This window comes from Bemisia tabaci, chromosome 2 (genome assembly GCF_918797505.1).
Source record: "Bemisia tabaci chromosome 2, PGI_BMITA_v3".
Taxonomy (NCBI): Eukaryota; Metazoa; Arthropoda; class Insecta; order Hemiptera; family Aleyrodidae; genus Bemisia; species Bemisia tabaci.
The window spans coordinates 60,577,643-60,602,454 of record NC_092794.1 but is presented as its reverse complement, the minus strand read 5'-3'; the positions used below and the strand labels follow the sequence as shown (position 1 = coordinate 60,602,454).

Genomic DNA, 24,812 nt, shown 5'->3' with positions numbered 1-24,812 from the left:
TTCATGTTTCCTTGGTTACTTTCTTTCGTCCAGTTGCTCGTTGTTATTCCACCACATCAACAACAAATTTCTGGCTCCCACGCATCGCTCACCTGTTACCATATAAAGCGATCAAAAATAGTGAGATTTTTTACGAGCCTCTGATCGATCGAACGGTTCAATGGCGACCTTCGTTCCCCTGCGTTGGCCGTTCGCGTGCCGGGTACGACGGCCCACTCCCGTTTGTTGTTGTGTTTGCGTAAGCGCCTAGATTACCCATTGCCGTGCCCAGGTTGATGGATGCAAAGGTCGGCGTCCATGTAACCGAAACCTAGAGGCCCTGCCTTTGGGACTATATCCTCAATATCCGAGTTCATCATCGAGTTCGTTCGATGGAGATGTTGCATGTGTGAGGAATTTGCGATTTGACTGTTGATTCTTGTGTAAAAGTTCGTGAGAAACACGATGGTGCCACTGGTTTCCTCTGAAATCAACTCCCAAGCTCAAAAAAAGCTCTCAAGTTGAGGCCAAAATGGAGGGGATATCCCACCCTACCCTGAGAATCCACGTCTACATCAAGACAAACTCTCCATGCAAAGATAGGGAGCTAATACATTAGCAGTGATGCCGTGTTTTCGGTTTTGGAGTCCCCAAATAAAGTGGCAACCCTGCTACTGTATTTGCTCCCTATCTTTGCATGGGGAGTTTGTCTTGATGTAGAGGTGGACTCTCGGGGTAGGGTGGGATATCCCCTCCATTTTGGCCTCAACTTGAGAGCTTTTTTTGAGCTTGGGAGTTGATTTCAGAGAAAACCAGTAGCACCATCATGTTTCTCGCGAACTTTTACATAAGAATCAACATCGCAAATTCTTCACACATGCAACATCTCCATTTCGCAGATTAGAGTGAGTTCAGCACCACAATATGCTAGTTCTTGTCAAAATTTCGCGTAGAGCATGGTGGACACAATAACAAGAGCCTCCTTAAAATTTTCTCCTGTTTCGAGAGCCACGCAAAAATATGTTTAACAATTTAATATGATCTGGGGCTTGGTATTGAACACTGGGAAAATGTCGCTAGGATCTAGAGTACAGACTCTTCAAAAATTTGACAAGAAAAAATACTCTTGATTCAATCAAATTTTTGCTTGAATCAAGAGGAAATTCGCATAAATAAAGAGGCTTGACCGCTTGGCTCTCTATTCAAGCAAATATCCGTTTGAATCAAAAGTATTATTTCGGGTTAAATTTTTCAAGAGTCTAGACTCTAAATCCGAGAGCCTTTTCTCCAGTGAACGTCTCGGAAAATTAGAGAGCTCGAAATGGGAACGGAAAGTATGGGTAAAGTTTTCCCATTTTCAGGAAAAATTTCTGGGAAAGGGAAGTGCCCAGAGAAGGAATCGTGCAAAAATTTCCCAGGTACGTTCCCGGTAACTCTTGATAGAGCGATTGACTACCGTGCACATGTTTTTCGGTGAAGGTTTCTTGGAAAATAGATTTTACCCGGAAAGCCTCGGTAATTTTTTCGAAAAAATGTCAATTAGGTCCTCATTTTCAACTCTATTCAGGGACTTGCGGCCGCCAGTGGCTATTTTTGAAGTCCAGAGAAACTTTTTCTCTTCCATTTAAGACAACCACAAACAATCGATTCCAGGCGAAGCAGTTAAAAAAAAGCTCTTTATAAACCTTTCTTCGAGCTTTCCGAGCTTTTACTCTTACGCAAACAAATAAAAATAAAGGAGTGACGATCCTCACGACAGCTATTATCCGAAATCCAAGATCTTCCTCCAACCGCACTGAAAAAAAAATCTCGGTGTATTTACTAAGAAAAGGGTAAAAAATACCAAGTATTCAGGGTTCTTTTTGATCCAAGTTTTTTCTTGGTAAAATTACCATTTATAGAATTGGTAATTGAACTTTCTCGGTAATTTTACTGGACCTTGGTAAAAACGCCAACATTGTTTATCGACTGTGGTAGAATTACCGAGATAAAATGGCAAAGTTACCGGGAATTGATTACCAATAAAAGTGGTATTCTTACCTGAAAAATAAACAGTAAAAATACCGGTTTTCAGGTAAGCTTACCAGTCCGTCTTGGTAAAATTACCAATAATTGGTAAAAAAAAAAAAAGTGAGATGGTAAAGGTACCAACGGACCTTGGTAAAAACGCCGAGAATTTTTTTTCAGTGCGTTTTCTTGCGGGAGACTAGACGGGGCGAGGAGTGCAAGCATACGACGTTAGGGGAAATTATTCGGAATCCCCCTCCTCGAGCCCGTCTCACCCCCTGGCGGTGATGTACCCAGACAGGGAGACAAGGTACGGGCTCCAAGGTGTGGCCCGAGACAATGAGAGCACATCACGGTCACGGTGGGTCAGGGCAGAGAAACGGAAATGTTGGTCTGTCGCGTCGGGCTCCGATCCGCGCTCGGGCTTAGCGTGCGCCTTCAATCCCGAATGCGTACCACCCGACTTACGCTGCACCGTCCGACACCGCACCGTCAGGATACTGTCGCTGTCGGGAACCTTCAGAAAAGGCCATTACACTCGCTTCGCTGGCAGGACTGGAGGAGGGGAGAGGAAAGAGGGGTAGAGTCGTTACACGGAGACAAAAAAGTTCGGTTCATGTTGAACACCCCACTCCTTCGATTCAGAAAACCGCAGTTTTTAGTGGTTTGGTTTTGCTTTGTAAAAGTCGCTCCTTTGGCCGAAAACTTCAAACGCCTGTAGGGTGTCTGGTATTTTTTTAATTTTGAAAAATCCTGATATTTTCCTGATTCTTCCTGATATTTTATAAAAAAATCCTGATTTTTTTTAATTTTGAAAATTCCTGATATTTTCCTGATTATTCTCGACTCCTGGCACAGTAGGCAAAAAGCAGTAAGACTTTCTCCGCTGAGGAGATTCGCGTGAGAAAAATACCTGATAAAACGTCCGATTTTTCCGATTTTCCTGATTTTTTCTTGATCGGCCAAAATTCCTGATATTTTCCGGTTTTTCCTGATACTAGACATCCTGGCCTGAACCAAAAAAGTTCGGTGTTTACTAAGAACCAAAATTCAGTTACTGCGCCCGAGCTTTGGTTCTCGGTGTCGTTCTTTCATAAGAGAAACATCTAAAAACACTAAACCAATGATAGACATAGTATTCTTAAACCGGAACTGTCAACATACCACTGGAATTAAAAGTAACTTTCCATTTCATATAATATTATTTTGAGGTGATAACCATAGCGTTATTAAAATTTACAGAAATAATCTTCGAAGGGGGAAAAATAATAATAATATATTAATAAAAAAGAATAACGATGGTAAAATAAATGTATTTTGGTAAGTCCTTGAGGATTATAAAAAATGCTAGCCTTTCATACTGAACGCGTAATTTTGAAACATTATTTTTACATCATTTTACAATGAAGAACTACTATGGCTCATCCGTAAAAGCACCTATCCGCAAAGGGCAACTGACAGCACAGATATGGTTTCAGAAACGAGCCAGAAATAAAATTTCCTACTTGCAAAATGTAATCCTCTTATACCTCACGTTGCTTGACAAAATCGTGCGGAGGAAAAATGTAATTCTCAGCAGTCTGCTTGACTCATAAATCGATAGCAAAATACGAAAAAAGTTTGACTTAAAAACATGTACCACGATTCAAACGCGCGATTGTTACCATCTCACTCGACGACGACGACGCGACGCGAGGAAGGAAGCGGCACCCGGTCCGGTTCGACGAGCAAACTTTCTCCTTCAAAACCGCAAACGGCACCCAATACACAGCGTTCAGTCGTATTGCATCCCGATGAATTGAAGGGACTTTGAAACCACGACGACGTGATGATGATCAGAGCTGGTGCTGGTGTGCTACGCTGCCGTGCTGCCGTGCGCAGAAAAGACGCGGCGCCGCAGCCGCCTTGTAAACATTTTAAGTTTTCAGTATGCCAATTTTTTCCCGAAAAGATATTTATTTCCGAGAAAATATATGGATACTTTTCCTTCGAGTTTTCAAATACTTTAGATCAACCTAGACATAAAATTCTGTGAGAAAGAGGGAAAATACTCTCAAGTATCCCGGAAAATTCGGATTATATCAAAGAAAATCTGGCAACGTCCGAAGACTGACAACACGCCGTTTTACCTTAGCTATCATTTGAGATCATCTTATGCGATGATCATTTGATCATTATTTTGAGTGCTCATTTCAAGACATGCTGATATCCGGGTTTTAAAAACTATGTCTGAGCAGGAGGGACTGCTGTCTAAATGTAGAAGCTTTACAACACGACTAACGAATTGATGAGGAACCCAATTCTAATAGAGAATTCGAAGGTATCTCAGAAAAATAAAATTTCGCATGTCGCATAGGTATAGTGTATATAGAACCAAGTAGATCACAGAAAACACTGAATCCTCCATTTTAAGATCGAGCTAATATTAATCAAAATAAATACGCGATAACATTATCAAAACTACACATGTTAAAGCTGGTGCACCTATTTGAGGGGCTTGGAGGGCAAGGCGTATGAGTGCATTTTTTTTTTTCTTGTTTTATAAAGTGAGATATTAATGATTTCAAGTCAAACTAGTTTCAATACCTATTCTGTGAAAAATTCGCTTTGAGAATTTGAGAGTCACTTTGGAATTTTTTTCCGCCATAAGGATCAATGTAATTTCGAAACTTCCAACATGTATTTCTTGAAGTACCAAAAATTAAAACTGCACTTATGCGCCTTGTCCTCCAAACAGCTCAATTGGAGTTTATCTCTTCAAGATAAAAACGAACCCAAAAAAAGAGAGCTGTGTCTTTTTATTAAATAATTACTTCCAATAGTAAGCTCATCGCTCTTAGAGATAAATGTGCGGTTTTCATGGGCTATTAGACGTGAAACTAGAGCAGTATACGCGGGGGAAATACGAGAGTGTTCTCAGGACACATTCGCGCAGCAAGGTCTTGTCTCAGTTGCCACGCAGGATAAACGGTCCGGGACCTCTTTTTGCAACCTCATTCCCACTTGTATCGGTTTACCTATCAACAAGAACAGGAAGCGTCATCAAGGGGTGGAAACCCGGCTAACCTTTCAAACCTACGCGTTAATCGGTGAAACCTTTCATCCACCGCTTATATATACAGGTGCATCAACTACAACTTGACCCGTCAAAAGGCGGACATCCTTCCCGATAAACCAAGTTTCGCTCCCTTCCCTCCAAACGAACGACAAAATATTACTTTTAAGCTGCGGAGTCGATTGTTGACTCATTATCGAATCATTTCAATGGATAAATAGAATTTTTTACGTAGGGGTTTATCAGGGTCATTTGATAAAGATTCAATAAACGACCCATTGAAAATCAACACAAGGATTCTCCATTACCTTTACCGACCATTAGATCCAAAAAACTTTAGAGCTACCAATCAGTGGCGTGGCGTGAATAATCGATTATCGATATCTCGCCATTTGAAACTATGGTAAAGAATCGATTACTAAGGTGTTCGCTGCGAACTCCCTGATAATCGATCTTTTTACATAGGTTTAAATGCCACAACACTCGATATATCGCAATTCACGCCACGCCACTGCTACCAATGAGAATAGGTAAGTGAGAAATTGAGCATCGCTTTACTTTTCTGGGATGCTGAACTCATAGCGTCTGTAGACACCAGTTAATGCTTAGCCCGAGTGGCGCAATAAATCTACAATAGGCAACGCATCGTCAGATTAAAGGAAAAACATTCCCATAGTTAAAATTACAACAGTCTTCCATTGCCACAAGATTGCCACAGAATTAAGAACATGTAATTCTCTGACACTTTTTGTTGAAATTCCCTGACAATTGAAGATATGCTAGATGGTAAGAAGACATAATTAGAAATAGTTTTTAGGCCAAATTTTTCGTTCGAAACGTCAACCTCATTCTAAAAAGCAAATGAAGGTGACTGGATGATTTTCCCTGACATTTTCGTCATTTTCCCTGACATTTCCTGGATTTCCCTGACTTTTTAAAATTCCCTGACCTTTCCCGGTTTCCCTTGATTGTGGCAACCCTGTTGTCATTCGGTAGAAATTCAAAATTGTGACGTCACCTTGGCTAACCACCAACTCATGTAAGGACGTTTGAGAAACTTTCGAACAAAATTGCAGCGAATTTTAAAACTCTATGAAGACTGATGAAATGAGCCTCCAAGAGACCTAAATAAGACGCACAAAAACGTTAACTAGCGAACAAAACAAAGGCGATAAAAACGAGATAATAAATCTGGCTGATGGAAAGGGCTTACTTACTAATTATGAGAGTCAAATAATCAGCTGCTTACTGATTATCAAAGTCAAGCAATGGACTTATCAGAAACTCTTACCTGTAACAGATAAACGAAAAACATATGTTAAGAGAATGTGATAAAATGAGTCTGCTTCCAAAGAGCATTCTTAACATGAAAATTAAGAATGGATCGTATTCGACACATTAAACAGGCGTTCTATCGTTGAAATTTTATCGACATCGATTGGTTCAGTATATACACATATCCTCTAAAGTCCATCGAGTAATCTGTAGGAACAGGTTTTGGTAACTGATTTTTTTATTCTTGTGAGCATTACATGGCAATAAAAAGGAAAATAGTTAGGAATTTCCTCTTCTTCAGCTTTTGTGACTTAATTCATACAATTTGAGTTTGAGATTATGTTGTATTGTTTTGAATCAATTGAAACATTGAACCAGTATCGAATACGGTCCAAAGCATTGCCTAGGAGGAATCCCTCAACTTCCTCGAATTTGCTGAGCTTTTTTGAAAAAAAGTCACCCAAAAAACTACATGATGAAAGATACTGAATCGTGACACTCATAAGAAGTCATAATACTTAATGCGTTCTCTTGAAAATATATCGGGAAAAGGCGGTCACATCAGACAATCCCTTGACGGATGCGCTTATGTGTGAAAAATATTTAGCTTGATTTTGATGACTTGAAAAAAACGAGACGAGTTCGAATCCCTTTTGTTTACGATCATTACGAAGATGAATCTCAGTTGGTAAAAAAAAAATTGCAAGTAAAAGTTTTGTGAAAGTTTATATTTTACGACACTTGCAATAAAATGTAGAGCTTGCACATTTGAACACCGCCTGCCGCTATTTCCCCGGTTCTTTTTTCTTCGTGGTCTTCACTGAATTCGTCGTTATCCAGACGAAGAATGTAAATTCAATTTCATGGTTGCAAAATTGACTCGAAAAGTATCATTTTCCACGGGAGTAAGACGATGCAATTTCTGTTTAAAACTATACTAATTTTTGGAAGCAATCCGTCGTTTGAACAGAAATCATTACATTTATTCTTATCAAAAAGCGTGAATCATCAGAATAATCGGTAAATAACGCGACAGACCCCTTTGACGTGCTTCTCTTTGCATAACTACGAAAAATAATGCGGGACCTTTCAAATATTACGTCAGCGTGACACACTTTTTTCGATTTTATTACCCCTCCCCCTTGTAACGCTCTCATAACGCAGCTTACGTCCCCCTCCCCTTTTGAATTACATAACGCTGGCTTCACAACCCTCCCCCAATTTTTTTTAATAAAAAATCAAGGAAACGCTAAGCAAACAGCTTGAAAAAAAAGTCGTTTTTTCATTTTTTTTTTTTTAAAGATATTTTGCTAAAATACGACGGGAAGAGATCAACAAAGGTGTGAAAATACATCATTAGATCTGTTCGGCGACGCGGCGGGATTTTCAATTTTTTCGAAGTCCCCCCCCCCCCCACCCTCCGGCTCGGATTCATTACGTAACGCTCGGCTTGACCTCCCTCCCCCCTTATGTCGCACAGTGGATCGAGTCAATGGAAGAGGTCGGACATGAAATTTTTGACAAAAATTGTAAAATTTTACCTTTCTCTAATCAAAATTTAAATTTCAAGGGGTGTTTTTTACAGAAAATTTTACGAGAAAACCAACGAAACTACTTTTAAAACATCAACATTCCATAGTAATGTAGATATACGCTTTGAAAGTTTTTAAATCATGTCCGACCTCTCCCATTGACTTGATCCACTGTGTGACGCACCGTCAAGCTGGCTCAACTCCCTCCCCTCCTCACCCCTAAGTGCGTTACGTAATACTTGAACGCCTCCTAAGGTAAATTCCGTCTGTTCATTCTTGTTACTCCCATCGGTTTCTTCTGCATCTAGCAACCCCTTAGTAGAGTCCCTTTATACCGAGAGTCAAGACAACTCATTCGCGCTCACCCTGGATGGCCATGGACGGCCGAATAACGATTACACGAAATGAACGTTTGGATTCAGTAATCTTCGATCTGGCACACAAAATCTACAACATGCAACATTGCTCCATTACAACGTCAATGGATTCGGTTTGTGATCCTTGCCGAACCCGTATATTCCTTGGTCCGATGTCCAGATTTACTCTTTGCCACAATTGGTGAATATTCATGTATTCTTGTCCATTCGGTACCGCCTCTTGTGCACTCGTTGCGGCCTCCAATGACGGGAACCAATCAGAATTGGATTCAATTTAGCCTCTTCAGCCCACCCTGCTCAACCATAAAGTGACTCTACTAGCAACCAGCCATGCTACTTGCTCCTTATATCACATCATGAGTAGTACATGTGATTATGAGGATGGGAGCGCGTGGAGCGAACTATACACCTGGCGCCGAGCCGCAAGGGGATGGGCTGCGCGGTAGGAGGTCAAGGTCGGCGCGAGTGGGCCCCGAACTCGGAAGTTGTGACACGTCGCCGTCGCGCCGCGGTCTCGCGCTTCGCGGTGGAGGGCGTTGACTGTCGCGGATCAGACCCGAGCGCCACGCCGCAGCCGGTGTGAAAAGGTCAGTGACGCCGCTCTGCGCCTCCGTTCTCCCGCACGTCTTGCCGCAAACGCTTGCGGACACATACATGGATAGAATTTGGACGGGTTCCTGCTTATAGTCCGGGCGCAAATGTTCATTTTTAGGGTCCGCGTAGAGGTACGGATATGTCTTCATTCTTTTTCGAGCTAAAAAGAATCCGATGTTGCATTCTAATTGGACGTATTTCTGTCGAACGCACTAAGCGCAATTTGAGTTCCTTTGGAGGAATTCAGAATGCCGGATAGCGCGTTCTGTCAAACGGAACTAAGCGCCATGGAAGAGCATCGCGATTATAGTACGGAATGAGCTCACGCCCGGTTTCGCCGCCAATCCAAGCCCCCCTCTACCTTCCTCACCCTACGGCGCTTAGTTCCGTTCGACAGAAATACGTCCAATTTTCGAGAGGACACCCCCCGGTCCAAGATGGCGGCCAAAATGGCCCTTGCGGCGAATGAAATTTACAAAATCAACTCTTATGGTCGACGAAGCAGGGGCGGATTGGCAGGCGGGAATACCGGGATTGGTATTTTGGGCCGCTTTAAAATAAACTTATTATTACTACCACTTTCTTTCTTTCTTAAAACTTAACTTCCCCCTCAACCCTTTTGTATTTTCACTGACGTAACCTTGATTTCCATGTGAACACACAGAGGTGTAAATAGCCGTAGATGCTAAAGCACCGCTTTAAAATAACTTATCTTACTACTACTACTACTACTACTACTACTACTAATTTCTTTCATTTTTTCTTTTCTCATCTCCATAGTCTAAAAGTATGTGGAGAAATGGATAAAAATCTTAAGAACTGTCACTTTCTCATAAAATAGGGTGAGGCTCCACGGGCCTCCTTGTTCCACGGGGCTGCTTTATGCTCTATTGCTCCACGTCGCAGCCAACTTTGCAAATATTTTGTGAATCTAATTGCGTATGTTCGCGCTTCAAAATGGCTTCTTGAGGTGCTAATTTTTCAAAATTTTCGGGGGAGGGCCCCACACCCCCTTTCTCTGTGGAGTGTCCCCCCGACCCCCATTTGGTTTGTGGGCCGGTTTGGCTGTACATTTCCCGGCGACTTTTTTCGTCCCAGTCCGCCCCTGGACGAAGGGGTCGATTCCCATGGTATTTTTGGTCGTAGAATTCAAATACAAACGAAACCAAAGATAAGTATGAAAGGAGGGGCTGGGGCGTGCTCGTTAGTCGCGGGCCGAAAGAATGAATGGGAATTATAAAGCGCCAGTGACGTCAGCGTGGACGACCGGGACGAGGATCTTGACGTCGTCGCGAGTCTTAGACTCATGAGCCCTGTCCACGACGCTCTTTTCCCATGCCTCATGAGTCCCGCATACAATGGGCCTGTTGCAAGGTGCGGGGATTTGCAAATTGATGCCTGATTCTTATGGCAAATTTCACGAAAAGAACGATGGCGCTATTAAAAAACCTTGAAATGACCTCTCAAACTCAAAAGAAAGCTGTTTTTGGAACCGACCCATTCAAAACGGTCGCTTTTCAACCGCCATACTTGTGATTGGTGGATTCTATGCTTGTGACTACTTGTGACGTGAAATGATATGACAGACCTGGTTTCTTCATCACTTACAATGTATTTTCCCGTAAGGAAATGGCAGCCGCTTTTCAAATGCAAATATCGAGTCAATCGCTAATTTTTTGATCAAAATTGAAAGCAGAAATGGATTCCTCGTACGTTTAAATGGTTAAAACCTTCATTAGATAAATAAGAACCGACGGGATAAACCCTATTTTTAAGGAAGACTGTAGTCAATGGGCGATTGTTTACATCTGCTTAGTGATAACAGACATGGACATTAGCTCAATATTTGGTCATTTTCATGAGTTTTTACTTGTTTGTCACTATTTGAAGGTAAGTTTATTTTGTAAATCAATTGTCTAGTGTCTTAGGATCATGTTAAAAGCTGTAAAGGTATACTTTGTTACTTATTTATTCAGAACACACTCCGGCAGTCCAACGCTCAAACCCTGGATGTTCTCTCAATGCGTGTAAATCATTCTTAACTCTTCAACAAACATCTCAATATCATTCAGAACGTTCCCACGTTTTATAAGCTTATGTTATTTTAAAATCCTGTGTGTTTTAAATGTAACACTATACAGAAAAATTTATCGATAAAGTCTGGTAATCGAAGAAGGATCCTACGTCTACTTTCCTTGCCTCCAGCTAAAACATACCGGTCTCCTCATCTCATCAGTATTGTCAAAGGTAAGTTTTTTTTATCATCAATGATTGATACTATCATTTTGGTGTCTTCAGTGAAGCATTAAAGGGTGAAATAGTAAGATATAACAACTGACTCGCTACATCCAGGTTTGAGCGTTGGACTGCCGGAGTGTGTTCTGAATTAATAAGTAACAAAGTATACCTTTACAGCTTTTAACATGATCCTAAGACACTAGACAATTGATTTACAAAATAAACTTACCTTCAAATAGTGACAAACAAGTAAAAACTCATGAAAATGACCAAATATTGAGCTAATGTCCATGTCTGTTATCACTAAGCAGATGTAAACAATCGCCCATTGACTACAGTCTTCCTTAAAAATAGGGTTTATCCCGTCGGTTCTTATTTATCTAATGAAGGTTTTAACCATTTAAACGTACGAGGAATCCATTTCTGCTTTCAATTTTGATCAAAAAATTAGCGATTGACTCGATATTTGCATTTGAAAAGCGGCTGCCATTTCCTTACGGGAAAATACATTGTAAGTGATGAAGAAACCAGGTCTGTCATATCATTTCACGTCACAAGTATGGCGGACCCGAAACGACCGTTTTGAAAATCCAAATTCTGAGGCGTTTTTAAGTTGATTTTTTGGGGGTTTCCGGTGATCAAAAAACTCCGGGAAAATTCCTGTGACATCAGGAGCCTTAGGTCTTTCGATTAAAGCAATAAAAAAAATTGGTGCAAACAGGCCCATTGGACCACATTTTGCAATTAGGAACTATAAATTCTGGCTCTTCTGGAAAAACTCTTATGTGCATCGGGAAACTAATGACACTTACGTCATTTTTTAACCGGCTTGCATTTATAATTCCAAATTGCATAATGTAGTCCAATTGGCACTTGGTTCCGTTAGGTAGATTGCAAAATCCTGCATTCTCATTTCCCCAAAAGGAATCACGCCCACTTTTACATTGTTACTTATGCAACTCTCTGGAGCACACCCCATCTTTCCCACTCGTTTACAGTTCCGCTCAGCAGAGATACGTCAATTTGACAGACAGGAACAGAGTTTTTTGGCAAAAAATAAGGGATTTGCTCGTCATAAGTAGATCCAGGGGAAGAGCCAAAGGCATGATGTCTACAATTCTGGGTTTCATTCACTCTCTGATTTTTCCTAATTTCCGAGGAAAACAAGCCTGAGGTGGAATTCTCTGGGATTAATAGAATCTCAGAGTTCGAAACCAACACATCTCTGAAAAATGAAAATTTTCAAAAGACGATAAAAATTGCGTAACAGCCAGACAATGAGTGTTTCTACGCATAAAAATGAACATCGTAAGAAACCCGAGTTAGGTCGTTTTCGAACTAGTTATTTCGATAGCTAGGTCATCATAAGGTTCAGGAGGCTCTTAGAAATAGAAGAAATGGCGGTCAACGTTACAAACGTTACATGCAGATGATTCCAAATGACAGACATGGATCGGTTACGCTGGTCACAGAATCGTGTTTAAATGATTTCACTTTTTTGATCAGCAAAAAATTAAGACTATCACTTTCCGCTTCGAAGAGCACAACAGCGTATGACGTCATCCACCGCGGTGATGCACACCGCGTTTGAATCTGTGTTGAATCCAGCGACCAGTGCAGATGTGTGTGTTACTAATTGATATACCCAAGGAGGTAGAAATCATGGTATGTGCTTCCGCGGCAAATCACGTCATACGTCGTGCTTGTCGAAGGGCGATCTCTCCGTTTTGTTGGACAGCGAAACTGGGCGTTAGGATGTAATTACATTTTGCTAGTTTACAACCTTCAGCCATCAAAATGCGATTCTGTGACTAGCGCAACTGCCCATTGAGGTGGAAATTACTTGTGTTACGGTGAACTTTACTGGAGTTAGATCGTCAGACGCAGTTGCAATTTTGCAAGTTGGCAACACGTGGTCAACACACAGGTATTAAAATTCACTGAAAATATCGAATTTAGGTGAAACAAGCTGCCTTAGCAAGAATCGATTGTTATACATACAATTAATAGAGAAAAAACAGTGTTGCCAACTTTAAGAATCGCCACTGGTCAGACGTATCTACATTGTTTTGATATTTCCGAAAATAGGTTAGAATATATTTGAATCATGTCGTGCGAAAACCGCTAATGTCCATTTTTCCGGTCTTGAGTTGTTTTTTTTGGGTTGATAATACTTTTCCGGGTTAAATGCAATTATGGAAGTGGTGTTGACACTTGATTTAGGGTTATTCTCATCCCATAACATAAGTATTGGCACCACTTTCATGATCGTATCAACTCTAGGAAAGTATTATCAAAATAAAAAAATTGAAAGCTGAAAAAATGGTCATTGTGGTTTTCGCACGGCACGATTCATTTAGAAACTTTGTTACGCGGCACGTTCACATTTTCGAGCGAGCAATTTGAGCATCGAATTTATGTCAATATACTGATATTCTCCAGGATTAAGAAAAAACTATTAATTACTACAGTACGGGCTTGGTACAAAGTCGATCATAATAAGCTGATATCAGTTCGGCGTATGATCCATGCCATCACAATTCTGCAGGCTAATCAATTCCTTAATCGTGTTCTAGATTATTCCGTTTTCTCTGAGTCCGTGGAACAGACAAGCTGCTGTGTGGAAAAGATGAAACAATCAACCCACTAAAGTGACTCAAGTTCAACATTCCATATCTATTCAGTTTACAAGAGCTAGATACATGAGGTGTCTTCAGCCCGGGGATGCAAAGGGAAACACCTAAAACTTTTAAAAACCTCAGAATTTTTGTGTTGGAACTTCTAAAAGCGTCATGTCCCCCTCAAATTGAGATTTCAAGGTCAAACTTGCGTCAAGTATCCGTATTCTTTTCCTCTATGCGGTGATACCAACGACTCAATTTGAGCTTTTGTAAGATAAGGTCCCTTTCCACAGATTCTATCACGCATATCAATGGCCGAAGTGCGAAACCACGCAACTCCATTACAGTATTTCAAAATTTCCTTACCTATTTTATTTTTCCGGAGAGAAAAGGGCCGACTTTATAGCTCGAAATTTTATAAAGAAGAATTCTGCTACCGAAGAATAAAAATCAATGAAGTTTTCAAGAATTTACGTCCACTGGTCTTCCGAAGAAAAAGAAAATGGGGCAGGAAGTCTGCAACGTCGCAAACTGAGATATGCGGTTTTGCACTTATGTACAATCATTGTTACGTAATACATTTGAGCTCTCCCTTAAATTAGCAGGAATCTTGATCACTCAAGATAGAACGAAGTTCCCTTATGGTGTGCGTTCACCGTGCATCGATCGGAATTCGTTCGTTCGATCGCAATTAGAGCGTTGTAAGGATGGTTGTCGTTTGGCTCCGGTCCCGAAGTATTCCGGTATTCGGAGACAGGTAGCAACGTTGCACAACGAAAAGGACGAACCGGCATGCAGCGCCGGGTATCCGACTTTTAAGGAAATTCTGGTTGTTTCTCAACCGGCGGCCGCGGCCGGGTCCACATTCACTGGACCACAGCAGCTTTTGCCGTCTCTTGCGGGGTCGGCTTCGACCTTGTCGCAAAAGTCGCATAGCTGTCGTTAACGGTGATTTGTACAACCATCCCAGCATCCCACCGCAGCGCCATTTTATTCCGACCTGCTCGGCGCACAGAGGCTCAAGTTGCATAGAATACACGGTGCAAAATAGAAAAATAAAGGTTCAGCATGCTCGTTGATTCTCAATTTAGTGATATTTTGATAAAATGGAGATGTTGCATGTATGAGGAATTTGCGATATGACAATTAATTCTTATGTAAAAGTTTGCGAGAAACACGATGGTGCCACTGGTTTTCTCTCAAATCAACTCCCAAGCTCAAAAAAAGCTCTCAAGTTGAGGCCAAAATGGAGGGGATATCCCACCCTACCCTGAGAGTCCACCTCTACATCAAGACAAACTTTCCATGCAAAGATAGGGAGCAAATACATTGACAGGGCTGCCACTTTATTTGGGGACTCCAAAAGTGAAAACACGGCAAACCTGCTGATGTATTTGCTTCCTATCTTTGCATGGAGAGTTTGTTTTGATGTAGAGGTGGACTCTCAGGGTAGGATGGGATTTGTTTTGATGTAGAGGTGGACTCTCAGGGTAGGATGGGATATCCCCTCCATTTTGGCCTCAACTTGAGAGCTTTTTTTGAGCTTGGGAGTTGATTTCAGAAAAAACTAGTTGCACTATCGTGTTTCTCGCGAACTTTTACATAAGAATCAACGGACAAATCGCAAATTCCTCACACATGCAACATCTCCATTATTATGACTGTAGTGGCCCGTTTTTGCCTACCTCAAGAACTGAAGCGAAGGAAACCAAGATTTCGATATCTCGACATCGAGCGATCGAAATCCTTCTTCCCTGTTGGTGTTTCACTTTCAACAAGCGCTTGTAACTCGCAGGTGTATCTGGGCCTTAAAAGCTAGATCTGACTCGAGTCGAAGTGGTTCCTCGCTTTTTTGGAAGCGGAAGGTAAAAACGAATGTATTAAAAAAGAAAAAAAAAAAGAAAAAGAAAAAAAACACGAGATTTTCTATCTTATGAGTTGGATTTTTGAATTTTTACTGTTTTCATGAGATCTAACGTTAAATTTTGAGACTGAAACACATTTTGTGGTTATTAATTTTGTTAGTCTAGCGGGTTATGGGGGAGGTTGGACATGATATGGAAACCTGAAAAACTTAACCCTTCCCTAATACGAAACGTAGAAGATAAAAAGTGGTACCATTTATTCTCTCGTAAAATTCCACTAACGAAGCAAGACTTTAAATTTTTGTAATGATAAAATGAACAAGCGAATTTTCAGATGTAGTAAAGCATTTCTGTAATGCCCGACCTCCTTCAAAGGCTCGTTCCACTGAGCGACGGGACGGTGGCGAGTTGCGTGGTTTAATCCGCTCGTCTTACTTTCTAAACCATGCGTCTGGTGGCCGGTAGAGTGCCGACCACCTGTGCAAGCGGGAGCATGGACATCTGGCCCTTTGCGAAGAGGAAAACAGCTTCATTTCAACGAGTAAAGCCGTTTTCTTAGCATTTTCTTAATACTCCGGAAAAAACTTGCTGTGCATAGCAAGCCAGCGACTTGTTGAGTTCATAGCCCTCATATATACGGAGCTATATAAACATACCGTCCGTTCCGGACCTCAAAGGCCGAAAATTCCGGCTGCTGGAGGCGTAGCTTCGATTGCTCCGGGTTCAGATGCCGAAGCTACGGCTTCCAGCAGCCGGAATTTTCGGCCTTTTAAGACCGGAACGGACGTGTATCTAGCCCGTAATTGCGGCTCCCACGGCCGGAGTTTATGTTTCGAGTGCTGTCGCATAGCGAGCCAGCGACTTGTTGGTTCATGTCCCGTTTTTTTCTACTGTCCGAAATCTTGGGGTATAATTTCATTGCCTGTTCCAACGTCATGCATTTGACGTCATGGGTGTTATTTCAACCAGCACCAATTGAGATCATTTGATGCTGGTGCTGATGCATTGAAACAACGTGTAGTTTAAATAAATCGGAATGCGATGAGGTACGTTACTGCCGTTACGCTACTCTCATCTGCACTGAAAAAAAAAGTTAGGGGCTATGTAGACATACCGTCCGTTCCGGCCTCAGACGCCGAAAGTTCCCGGTGCTGGAGCCGTAGCTTTGATTGCTCTGGGTGCTACACCTGGAACTTTTTCTGAGACCGGAACGCGGACGGTACGTCTATATGGCTCGTAAGTACGGCCTTTACGGCCGTAGTTTTTTTGCAGTGCGTTCATAAGTCTCCCGAGAGTATCGTATTTCACTACACTCGTCTATGGTGGTATACTCCACTCCTTTTTAGGTACCGAATTTCCGAGTAAACGGCTAATTTTCAAGGAAATTGCACTTTGGTACTTTAGGGTTTTGGAAGAGCCCTAATTCTTTTGATCCCAAAAACGATTCCTTCTAAATTCCTGATATTAGTTAGTGTGACGAGGAAATGTGCTGCTGCGATCTAACGATAGTTTGATATAATTTTTTTTAAAGTCCGATTTCCTTCAATTCCGTGATAATGAAGCTTTTTCCCCATTTGAAACAAAAATCCAAAATATGTGACGGTATTGAAGGTTTTCCTGGTGCTTGCCACATTAGGGTGAACCAAATTCGGCGATGTCAGAGATTTTTTTACATACCCCCACATATTGACCCATTGGATCAAAAAAGACCTTCTGCCGAATTTCAGCCAAATCAGATGATATTAACTAATGCCGGTAGATAGGTCTTTTTTACACGGGTTTTTACATTAAAAAAATACATTTTGCCACATATGTTTACGAAGACCGCTGATTTCTTTAAAATCTCGGATCAGGCTTTCCGCGTGTTTCTGAAGAATCCGGACACAGAGGAAGCCGCATTCACATGGAGACTCCTGACTTTTTGATCGTGATGAATTGCACGGAACGGATGGCTTTGCACACGTTGCCAGTTTTTTTTTTGGAAATACCTAATATTCACGTAATTCATCACCTGGGGGACATAAGGCCGAAATTGAGCGGAGAATCTGACAACTTGGGATGAATAGAGCAGAGCCAGGAGCTTCTGACACGTGGTCAACTTGTCGACGAGTGTGTCATCCAAGTTCGTGACGCCCCCCCCCCCCCCCCCGCCGACATCCGCGGTTTCTTGAATTTCATCCGCCGGTCACGTCCCATCCTCGCTCATACGTTGCGCGAATAGTGACGGAACGACCGAAATTATTGCCGATATTCGCCAACAATGAGCGCGGATTCCAAAGTTCGAAGCCGACTCACACTCCAGAAGCACGATTCTTAATTACTGAGGTAAGGCACGCTGCTACCCGAGCGACAGGTGACTCGAGGTCAAGAGAGGCTCCTAAATTTTTTTTAATTTTTTAAGCCCGTGAGAGGACGGTTGTCGCGATTTTATGGGCCAGGGTTTTTCGTAGAGTTCTGGAGGTTACAGGTAGGTAAACAATGACAAATCAGCAGATTGATGGTTGAAATTAATAGACAAAGTGGACAAAAGGGAAATGGAAGGATCCTATTGGTGGAAGCTGATGGTTACGATGGACAAAGGAGGTACGTAATAAGACTACCTAAGCAACCCACGAGAGACCCGATAGTTAGTCCATTATTTACGCTTTTAGTCGATAAGAACCATCCATTTCACCCGATAGGATTGCTCCATACTCCTTTTGTCTTCTTTGTCTATCAATTACGACAATCACCACGCTAACCACCAAGATTCTTACCCGAATACGGCCGATAACACCGCTGACGTCCGGAAATATGCGCCGGAATATTTTGAATCTTTGAAATGGAAATACGTTCCTTCATCTCGTAGCTGGAGAATGGTAGGGCGAAACCATCCAAAGAAAAAAATGGGCAACGTTGTTAAAGCTGGAATGGTTGATTTGCAATCAAAATAAAGTTGCAAGTGAATTTTTGTATCTATTAACACGTTGATATACAGCTCCAGTCTAGTTAACATTAATTTTTTCTCCACCTCGTCAAATAGTTTTTCTCTTTTATGCTCTTCCTTGATTTCTCTTTCTATAATATATTTCTCTCTCTCCAATTTTCGCTAATTGTAAGAGAAATTCCACCTTACGCTCCTTCTGTTTGGATCTGCCATTGATTTCTCAGGGTGTCTAGTATTTTTAAATTTTAAAAAATCTTGATATTTTCCTGATATTTTATATAAAATTCCTGATTTTTTCATTTTGAAAATTCCTGATATTATCCTAATTTTTCTCGACTCCTGGTACGGTAGGCAAAACGCAGTAAGACTTTCTCCGCTGAGGATGTTCGCGTGAGAAAAATTCCCGATAAAACGTCCGATTTTTCCGATTTTCCTGATTTTATTTCTGATCGGCCAAAATTCCTGATATTTTCCGGTTTTTCCTGATGCTAGACACCCTGTTTCTAATTTTTTTTTACTCTTCACCATCTCACGAAGAGACCCCGTTGATTTTCCAGGTTAGCAAGTCAACCTCCAGTTTTCAAAGTCATGCTATCTCTCGACGCCGAGCGGCACGTCTCTTCGGCATTAGCGGCATAATTGAGCGCGCGACACAATTAAATTACGGCCAATTAAACGTTTCAGACTCCGACGCGACGAGACGGGATGGGAAAAACAGCGACAAAAAATTCGAACGCTCATTCGCTCCAATTACGACTGCAGCTTCGACTTGACCTCAATCTAGAAGTGAATTCTTATCACGAGATCAAAAGGATAAAAGACCCATGTTCAAAACTAAAAAGTAAGTTTAGCTGGTGTATGGAGTCCATAGTGAATTGAACTACGTACGTAGCCGAAGGCCCAAAAACTGAAAAAGTTACTTAATTAAAGCCAAAATTTTCTTTGATGTATCACCAAGAAGATACTTAAAGTTGGTCACTTTTTCCCACACCACTTGCAAAAACTCAATTGAGTAACAATAACGTAGTCTCTTGCAATCAAAAAATTGTTCTATTGCAGTTGCGGAATGTAGTGTTCCTGAAAGAACGGAGCTTTGATGGCCACGTTCTATACTGAGACAAACACAGTAATTAATCCATTTACGATTATGGTAAATTAGTCATATGGTTTTGCATGATGTTCCCATCCTGCCTCTTCGAGTATAGAGGAGTTGATTAATAAGTAAACTTGCTTGCTGACTTTTGTACGTTTAGTTGTGTGAGTCGTTATCATGGACAATTTAAGGAGGCAGTTTCATACAGAAAGTAGGGGGTAGAGATTTCAGACAAACTTTGTTTACCTTCATTTGCATTGCAGATAGGTATATCTTAGCCGCAGAATTCATTTATTTTCTGCCGAAAGCCGAACACAGGAACAACAGCAAAATCACAAAATGTGAGAAGGAGTAGGTTCTCAAAGAGAGATACAACGGGGGAAAAAAAAAAAATTCCGGACGTGGAAGCCGTATTTACAGACTAAATGAACATACCGACCGCGTTCCGAGCGTAGCGCCCGGAGCAATCGAAGTATGGCTCCAGTACCGGAAACTTTCGGCTTCTGAGCCCGAATCGGACGGTATGTCTATAGAGCCCGTAACTTTTTGTTTCAATATATATGTCAAATCCCGAATCCTAGTCACAGCGTGATATGACTAGCAAAATCCCCTAATCAAATGGCATAAAAAAACTCGAGGAGAGGTTAAGTTAGGCTCGGTTGATTTAGTTTATGTTACATAGGAGCTTCCTCCTTGATTTCCGGGATCTGACCGGGATTCGGAATTTGACTCGGTCCAACGGATACATTTCATCAGTATCATTACTGATTTTGTTTTCTTAAATATTAAGAAAAATCGAAAATCAGGGTTGCCACAGAATTTTAAGAAACGAAATTCCCTAGCATTTCAAGGTCACATTTTCGCAAAATTCCCTGACACTTGAAGTTATGCCGGATGGTTAAACAGACATAATATGAAAAAGTTTTCGAACAAAATTTGTTGTTCGAAATGTCAAGCCCTTTCTAGAAAGCAAATAATGGTGGCTTGACAATTTTTCCCTGACATTTTCGTCATTTTCTCCCTCACATTTCCCGGCTATTCCTGACTGTGGCAACCGGCGTTCGGTTGGGTCACGTAACTAAACTAACCTCCCGGAGAAGCGAGGAGTATCGCCAGATTTGAAGGCGTTCAAAGTTTTTGGTTGGGTCACGCAACTAAACTAACCTCTTGGCAAAGCGGGAGGTATCGCCAGATTTGAAGGCGTTCAAAGCGTTCGGTTGGGTCACGCAACTAATCTAACCTCCCGGAGAAGCGAGAAGTATCGCCAGATTTGAAGGCGTTCTAAGCGTTCGGTTGGGTCACGCAACTAAACTAACCTCCCGGAGAAGCGAGAAGTATCGCCAGATTTGAAGGCGTTCAAAGCGTCAAAAATTTGTTGTTCGAATGTCAAGCCCATTCTAGAAAGCAAACAACGGTGGCTTGACAATTTTTCCCTGACATTTTCGTCATTTTCCTTCACGTTTCCCGGCTTTCCCTGACTGTGGCAACCCTGATAAACAATAGCGCAGAGAAAATTCTGCGATCGGTACTAATTGACATTTCCAGTCGGTAACTCGCTCTCCAAATTAAATTACGATTCATCTCCAGAAAGAGCACTGAAATGGGACAAACTCAAGATCTTCCATTATTAAAAGAAATTCGGCCAACCTTCAATTATAGTCTCCGAGAGGTCGAACCTCACGCGGCACTTCTTCTTCTTGACTTCCAGCATGGTCCGAGCCGAAAGTTTGGATGACACTTGACACGATATTATCCGATCGCAGAGATGTCGATGAAAAGCGGGTCGTCGAAGCACAGCACCGAAACTTGCACATTCAACGAGATGCGCCAACTTTTATCCTCTGGCTCCGAGAGGACGGAACACGGGAACAATAAAATTTATGAAGCGGCACGGTATCACTCATGATCCCCGGATTTAATTAATCGATCCGGCTTATCGTCGTCGCGCGCGGCGCTCGAGCCAACACACGCCTTCGTTTACAAAAGAGGAGCAAAATAAAATCGCATTGGAGCACTCCGGCGCTTCAAAATCGCACGGAACACATGTTTAAAGAGGGGAGAAAGAAGAGAAAAACCGTAAAACGAAGTTACACGAGAGAGAAGAGAGAGAAAATTGAACCGCACTGTTCAAAATCGTTCAAAATCGCACGGGACACATGTTTAAAGAGGGGAGAAAGAAGAGGAAACCGTAAAACGAAGTTACGCGAAGAAAAGAGAGCGAAAATTTGAACCGCACTGTTCACAACTTTCATAACGAGGCTCCCTCTAACGTTGCGTTAGAAAAAAATTATCAGCAGATTATGGAATTGCAACCTTCGTAAGAGATATATATGAAAACTGATTTGACAACCTCGCGAGGTAAACTGTATTATTGAATTATTTGTTTTTTCTCGAAAATTAAAATTTTTGACAAATCTTACTGCCTGGACAACCGGATACCGATGAAAGTACGAACTCATTCACATTTTTCACGAACCCAAGAGGTAATTAACTTTGGTAAGAATCCTCTCACGTTACTTTGAAAACATTTCAGAGACTGAAAACTGCAATTTTTACGGCCAGAAATTAAGAACCGATTTAAAGACCACCATAATGACATTATTTCCACTTTATTCCTTCCTTTTAATTATATCAAAATGTTGAGCCTATTATAGTCTTCGAACCACTGAAAAAAGACCCGAATCATCGAGATCATTCAGATTTTCACTCGCGATACCGAGCAGATTCGAAATCCCGAAAATCGACACTAGGAGGGGGCGAAATTCGGATGGAGGCTGGACGAGCGAACGATTTCCATCCTCCTCGTAGGTACGGCTCGCTCGTTTGCCGCCAAAAACCCGAAACCAGGTGATGAATCCACTGAGAGCGCGCACGTGCTTGTTCGGGACCCGAAAGTGAAGGGTGGAGCCGAAGAGGCGAACTCCCGGTCTGGATGGTAGGATCCCAGGCGGGCGACTGGGGCAGAGGCCGCGGCCGCTTCGCTCCGACGACAAAACCCGCACCGCACCACGGTCGCCAGCTGGTTACGGCCACAACCACCGTTGCCAGCCATGTGAGCCATGCTGGTGCTTAGCCCTGGCTTCCGCTTTGAGTTTATGGTAAACCGTTCGGAAAATGGTTGAATTTTTCAACAAACACAAAAAACACATCAAACTGATAATCGCATGTATCGATAATCACAATACGGCGAGGCTGCCCGTTCCTCTCCCCAATTTTCCCATTTTTTGACGATAAAATCCCTAAATCACGACCGGGATAAAATCGGAGAAGCCCGACCTGTTAACCCGGTTTCTTAACATTGTTACATCCCGTTTTATCCATGACTATCCTGTATAGGTAAAATTCCTCCCTTTTATCCCGGTTATTATGAAGAAATCCCGTTTTATCCCAGTCAAAACTGCTTTAGAACAAACGATGTATCGAAGATCGATATCCTTCCTGTTATCCCGGTTTCTCGACATAGTTACATCCCGTTTTATTCATGACTATCCTGTATAGGTAAAATTACTGCATATTATCCCGGTCACTATGAAGAAATCCCGTTTTATCCCAGTCAATACTGCTTTAGAACAAACGATGTATCGAAGATCGATATCCTTCCTGTTATCCCGGTTTCTTTACATAGTTACATCCCGTTTTATCCATGACTATCCTGTATAGGTAAAATTCCTCTCTTTTATCCCGGTTATTATGAAGAAATCCCGTTTATCCCAGTCAATACTGCTTTAGAACAAACGATATATCGAAGAGCGATACACGAAGATCGATATCCTTCCCTTCATCCCGGTTTATTAATAAAGGTACATCCCATTATTTCCAAGACTATCCTGTATAGGTAATATTACTACCTTTTATACTGGTTAATGAGAAGAAATCACCTTTTATCCCAATCAATACTCCTTTAAATCAAACGATATATCGAAGAGCGATACACGAAGATCGATATCCTTCCCTTCATCCCAGTTTATTAATAGAGGTACATCCCGTTTTTCCAGGACTATCCTGTATAGGTAATATTCCTCCATTTTATCCTGGTTAATTAGAAGAAATACATCCCATTTTTATCCGTGTCTACCTATCATTAATATCGAATGATTTACGGAAGAATACACTTAAATTTCCCGGGGATTTTCAATGACGTTTTCTGATTGGTTAATGAAAGACCAATGAGAATGCGGAATGACACGGACGTACACACAAAAAAGGCCATCATGTTTACTTTCCATCCATCATGTTTTATCCCATATAAACCGTTTCAAACAGATTATTCACCTTATCTATAAATTCCAAACTTAATTGAAGTAAGTTTGTAGCTAAATTGATGATGATGTTTTGAATGAATAAGTATCTAACAGAACTTCAGCAGTATTAATAAAAATTACAAGAATAATGGGAATTAAAAAAAATTGTGTGATATTTTCATCATGAATTGACAGAATCTACGAGGGGGTTGGGCCGCGGAGCGGCCAGGGGGCGGAGCCCTCTAGTTTTTGTAAAATAAAACTATTGTTTCAGTCAATTTGGCAACCTTGGAATGGAGTTACGTCCCTTCGTCCGGGAGACGGCGAAATGAGTGTCTCATAAGCACGAAGAAATTGATTCGTTAAGGAGAGTCTGAAGGCTGCTCGTTGAAAGCAGGTTGCAGAATGGGCCTGATGGAGACTTCATTTTGAGCGAATATAAATGCACGGTTGCCACAAAATTCAGAAAATGAAATTCACTGACGTTTCCCTGATTTTCCTGACGCATTTTGGTGAAATTTCCTGACAATTAAAGATATGTCGGATGGTTAAGAAGAAATAATTGAATATAGTTTTAGGCAACGCTTTTTGTTCGAAACCTTACACCCATTCTGGAAAGCAAATAAAGGTGATTTAACAAATTTTCCCTAACATTTTCGTCATTTTCCCTGACATTTCCCTGACTTTTTAAAATTCCCTGACAATTCCAGGTTTTCCCGGTATTCCCTGACGGGCAACCCTGTAAATGTTGCTTCTGAAGGAGAAAGGCATAAAAAGCACGATCAGTCCCGGGAAGATATTCCGTAGAATTGAACCGGTTGAATTCCAAATCACGGAGGCGCTGATCTATATTTTAGTGGCAGAGGGGTTGTTTTCTCTGGTATAATCAATCCTGTCTGATTTCAAAATAGCTTTCTAAAAGGACATACATTTTTCGGAATCCGAAGATTGTTAAAAAAGCGAAAAAATATATTTTCTTGTTTTTGTCACAATCGCAATTGGACTGCAT

General features: G+C 41.5%; 1 protein-coding gene across 5 annotated transcripts in view; it reads right to left on the bottom strand.

Annotated features, from left to right (window-relative positions):
• The window catches only part of ckn (CRK like proto-oncogene, adaptor protein), a 283,105-nt gene that overhangs the window by 100,076 nt on the left and 158,217 nt on the right, over positions 1 to 24,812 (bottom strand). Inside the window, exon 1 of one of the 5 annotated variants that reach the window (XM_072295982.1) lies at positions 21,210 to 21,434. The exons of the other annotated variants lie outside the window; for them this stretch is intronic. Within the exon in view, the coding sequence (XP_072152083.1) occupies positions 21,210 to 21,273 (64 nt within the window). The 5' untranslated portion in view covers positions 21,274 to 21,434. Of the gene's footprint in view, positions 1 to 21,209; positions 21,435 to 24,812 lie in introns of those variants that run through there. 5 annotated transcript variants of the gene reach the window in all.